We start from the raw sequence: 4,690 nt of genomic DNA on the forward strand, positions 1-4,690 counted from the left end.
ACCTTCTCAACCTCTAATTTTGAGTGTATATTTTCTATATCAGAGGATGTGGATATCATATAAATACTTTCTACCCATTACAATATTTTTGCCAACACTAGCAGTTTTATTTCAGTGAAGCTCCTTTACTGTGGTGCAAATCCAAGTTGTCGCATGCCCAACAAGCCAGTAGTCTCTTGATAATATTTTTTGGCACGCCTTGAAACTTTTTTCCATGTTAACCTCAAGCACATGGTAATCCTTCCAAGTTTGAATCCCAAAAATCTACAAACCCCTTATCTTCTCGGTCGTTTTTTTTTTGGTACAGCCATTTGCTTGTGTTATATTTTTTATTATTTTGAGAAGTCAGGTCAAGAATTATTCACCTGTTGGCATTACCAGTTCAACGCTTGTACAAGGCATGCTCCCCCTTCCCTTCGTAGCAGAGAATTTCATTCATGCAGAGCTTGTGACTTGATCATCCTTCACTTTCCTAGCAGAGCTAGTTTGTTATCTGCTGTAAGCTTAGCTTTATGAAATCTTCTGGTAAAGTAGGCAAAATGCACAATCAAAGATGTACCACAGACAAAAAATATGCACAATTTCTGTACACCAGCCTTCGTAGCACAGGCTTCATCCACATTCAAACTAGCAGAAGAAGCGGCTGGAAAGCTTTTATATACCTATTTCCTTGTCCGACGCTAGTTTTTTCTCACATTTTCCTATTATGGAGTATCAGATGCAACTTTTCAGTAGATTTGGGGTGTAAAGGAGACATTATTTTGTGTAAGTATAATTGAAAATATAATATGATAAATTGGCAGAAATTCCTGCCATATCAACGCAGCTTAACCACATAATAATGGATATCTTAATCGTTTTAGCCAGTTTAGGTACATTAAATATTTGCAAACCACTTTGCAACTCTAGAAAAAAACTCAAAGCTACAATAATACACAAAAGGCAAGGCACCAAAAAATGGAAAACAGAGCCTTCCCTTTATTCTCAACTAGGGTTACCCGGATCCTTGACCTGATAGGAAGCTTCTAAACATTCTTTAGCCCTGTGAACCTTTGACTGAAGGTAAAAGCTACCATTCTTTGCATTCCTTTCAAACAAAGTGTCATATTTCTGCAAATGCAAAGTAAAAAAGAAAAGATGTTTAGAAGCCAGTCAAAAGACTGGTAACATTGAAGAAAATAACGAAGTGCAATACTCACCTTCAAAACCTCCTCCCACGAAGTTCCCTCTGTGATGCCAAGAATCTGCCTAGCTTCCTGCTCTGTCATGACTTTACTACCTCTACGGACAGCATTTTGCAATGTTTCTTGAGCAACGCCAGATTTTGAAGCATCTGCAACATATATGATAAAAATTATACAGAACCTATTAAGACGCCTAAATATGCTACAAGGCAAGGCACCGAATCTGCTTGCTGCTAGACAAAGTATTTTCTAAATAGATTATTGCCACAAAACATAGATATAACATCAAAGAAGCAAAGAACATTAGAAAGCAACCTTATAAAAAGAAAAGTTTTAACAAATTTGTGATTCTACTGTTATGAGCATGCACAATGGTAAGGATCAAGATCACCCCATTAATCAATTTCTTCTGCATATTTGCATGCATTCACTACCATCTGGAAGTATCTTGTGCATATCAATGGGCACAATTTATATTTTAAAAGACTGAACTCAAGACAGGTTAAATATACAAAAATAAAATGTCAAACATAGAATTTCATTTATTTACTATAATGAAGTTTTATAACTAGATTTTCAATGGCTTACATCGCTTTCCCATTGCAGGTGGAGTGGTAAATATCCATAAACAAGTTTTAACAAGATCCGTTTAAAGCATTATAAGTTCCATATGTGAAATTTTGATTGTGAGACTTCTGACCAGAATCCCTCAAGATGTTACAGATCCTAACATTTCAATGTAATCCACCATATATCTTATCAATTTTTCTTTACAAACATATCACATCAGCTGCTACTGGCTTAAAAAATGCCATACCAATTGTCAAGGAAGCAGTTCAATTCCACAGGGCATTCCATATTTTTTTCAACCATAATGTCCTAGTACAGAACAAATGCATAAAGTGTAGTAGTACGAACTAATGAGACAATATTACTAGAAAGAAGACTGATCTAAGGAAAATTTTAATAGTACTTCGAACCAATGTCTCAAAAATCTTCAATAAGCAATGGAATAAAAAGAAAGATCAGTATTCATTTTTTTCCCATTCTTCTAGATTCAAAACATACTTTAGCTATGTATTGAGACAAAGAAAAACTATGGGAGGTAAAAGGTATTTACATTAGAAAGTTCAGAACAAAAGGCACATTCTTATATATTCAGCAATTACAAAACAGATTCTACCAATTAGCAGTCGATCCATCCAGACGGTATCAACATCTGTAAGCATTTGATCATTCTAGTTCAAAGATTGTAAGCAAACATCACTAGAGAACCTGATTCAATGAGTACTACATAGAATTTAATAGATACTTATAACATTCTACACTCAATTTTACTTTGAGATGCCCTCAAAAACTGAAAGCTTTCAAGAAAATTTAATGCAAGAGGCAAGAGTCACTACCCTCAGATAAGATAAATATTACAAAATTAAAAAAATAATAATAATAATAATAAAAAAAAGGGAGTATAAAAACGTATAACCAAATCAGCAACATATAGTGCAACATTCATGCTAAAATTGCAAGGCTAAGTCAAGAAACTTACTTGCTAGTGCTTGACGGTAGGCCTGAACAAAAGCCCTAGCCAAAATACCAGAGCTCATCACAAGTAAATTAGCCAGAAACCTTGCAGCCTGCGCAAACCGATGAACGAATAAGCTAAACAAACCAATCAAATGGAAGGATGAATTTGGACAAGAAAAAAAGACATTCTGTTTTTCACTTTATTTATTCACACAGTTAACTTTTCCCTCTTCTCACTCTCATAGAAAAGAAAAATAATTTGAGTGGTATAACTTCTACAATATACAATATTATTCTTCGACTCAGTAAGGCTTCCAACAAATATTGGACTAACACAGCTATAGAAGGTTTGAATTCCCATTCGCAAAGGATAATCACTTAACCATTAGAAACATACTATTCAACCAGCAACTTATGGTTTACTAAATCAAAATAACAGAAATATAATGCCCATAAATGGGAACACAACCACGCTGCATCTGCCACTGCCTCAAATGCAAAAAATACAGACATTACAAGCTGTAAACAGATACATCCACTACATGTTTCCATGGTTGTGGGTACGGTCGAATCGTTCATTAAGTTCTCACCATCAATCCCCCAAACTCCCAACCCGAACACAAAATAGAAAAAATTGTAAAAATTTATTTCAAAATTCATTGGCAGGCTAACTATGCAATTTGCAAATACAAAATCCTAACCCGACAAAAAATAAATAAATAAATAAGCTTAGCTTCAATCAACCAATTGACTTCAAATTTCCTATCCGGGTTCTTTCCCGTTTCTCAGTTTTCTCAGCAAACCAATCAGAAAATAAACCTAGACAATCACCGAAGACTAAAAGAGAACAAAACGTACCATAGCTGAATGATGTGGAATCGATATCACCAATCGTGAAAGAAAAAAAAAAAATGCTTATTTTCCCCAAACAAATCAGGGGTTTTGCATTTAATTTTCGAAAATACGCGTTTTCTTCAATTAATTTGGGATCCGATATTTTCTCTCTATTCCTTTCTTCTAAAGGTAGGGGAGGCGCATCATTGAGAAGGAGGAGGGGGAGCTTCGAGAGTTTCTATTAATATATATAAATATGTATATTAATATATATATATATATATATATATATATATATATCCAAATTGTCTTCTTCACCAAGGAAAAATTAAATAACAATTAAAAACCAATAACAATCTAATCCGAAACTAAACCCTTGGAATAAACCGAAATTAACCCTAAATAAAATACCAAATACAAAAAGAGAGAGAGAGAGAGAGAGAGAATAATAATAATAATAATAATAATAATAATAATAATAAAAAAGAGCCCAAACCAACAAAAAAGTTAAGCTCCGGTTTATTCGGCGCAACCAAAATTTAAACCCTAAAATATCTAAAACCTCAGGAAAATTATAAAAAAAAAAAAAAATCCCAAAATTGAAGCCTTGAAAAAATACAAACACATACCATCGCTGTAAGATCCGCTTCGAAGATTTTTTTGCAAAGGGTTTTTATAGTTGTGTTCTGCAGAAATCGAAAAGTTGCGGTTTTTTTTTATTTTTTTTTATTTTTTTTTATGATTAGTATTTTTTTCAGCCAAGGAGAAGACACGCTCCGGAAATGGACTGCTTTGTTTACGCAATTAAAGGTTTACGGCTTGCCGGAAAACGGTGGCGTTTTGGTGTGAGCAGCGGGCAAAAAGAGAGAAAAATTTAAAAATAGGAAGGTAAGAGGGTTTTTCTGATCGAATGTGTTTTTTTGAGGATTTTCTTTTTCTACGCAACCGGGAATTTAGTTTCCGGTAACCATGGCTGAGAATCTTCAGCGGCCACGTGGCATCTGGTTATTATTATTATTATTATTATTTTTTTTCCTAGTTTTTTAGTTAGTTTTTGCGTCAAATTATACTAAATAAACCCAAATAAAGTACCGAAATTACAAATATATAATATTTTCTTAAACCTTTCGGAAAAATATATAAAAGAT

General features: G+C 33.6%; 1 protein-coding gene across 2 annotated transcripts; it reads right to left on the reverse strand.

Annotated features, from left to right (window-relative positions):
- Positions 1-772: 772 nt before the first annotated feature.
- On the reverse strand, positions 773-4,488 carry LOC107433483 (mitochondrial import inner membrane translocase subunit PAM16 like 2). 2 transcript variants are annotated; one of them, XM_048478240.2, is made up of 4 exons: positions 4,172-4,488; positions 2,731-2,818; positions 1,200-1,333; positions 773-1,110 (listed from the first exon to the last, which is right to left on the reverse strand). In XM_048478240.2, the coding sequence occupies exons 1-4, from the start codon at positions 4,172-4,174 to the stop codon at positions 985-987; spliced, it is 351 nt and encodes a 116-aa protein (XP_048334197.1). In that variant the 5' UTR covers positions 4,175-4,488; the 3' UTR covers positions 773-984. The 2 variants fall into 2 exon arrangements, with proteins under 2 accessions (XP_048334197.1, XP_048334196.1); XM_048478239.2 differs by lacking the exon at positions 4,172-4,488 and adding an exon at positions 3,567-3,790.
- Between the last annotated feature and the right edge of the window lie 202 nt (positions 4,489-4,690).

This window comes from Ziziphus jujuba, chromosome 3 (assembly GCF_031755915.1).
Source record: "Ziziphus jujuba cultivar Dongzao chromosome 3, ASM3175591v1".
Lineage (NCBI taxonomy): Eukaryota > Viridiplantae > Streptophyta > Magnoliopsida > Rosales > Rhamnaceae > Ziziphus > Ziziphus jujuba.

What these genes read in the sequence shown, in the direction of transcription:
- LOC107433483 (XM_048478240.2), bottom strand. An exon ending in CTACCGTCAAGCACTAGCAA is followed by an intron (nt 1,334 to 2,730) that starts GTAAGTTTCTTG and finishes TATATGTTGCAG; the next exon opens with ATGCTTCAAAATCTGGCGTT. An exon ending in CGTGGGAGGAGGTTTTGAAG is followed by an intron (nt 1,111 to 1,199) that starts GTGAGTATTGCA and finishes TTGCATTTGCAG; the next exon opens with AAATATGACACTTTGTTTGA.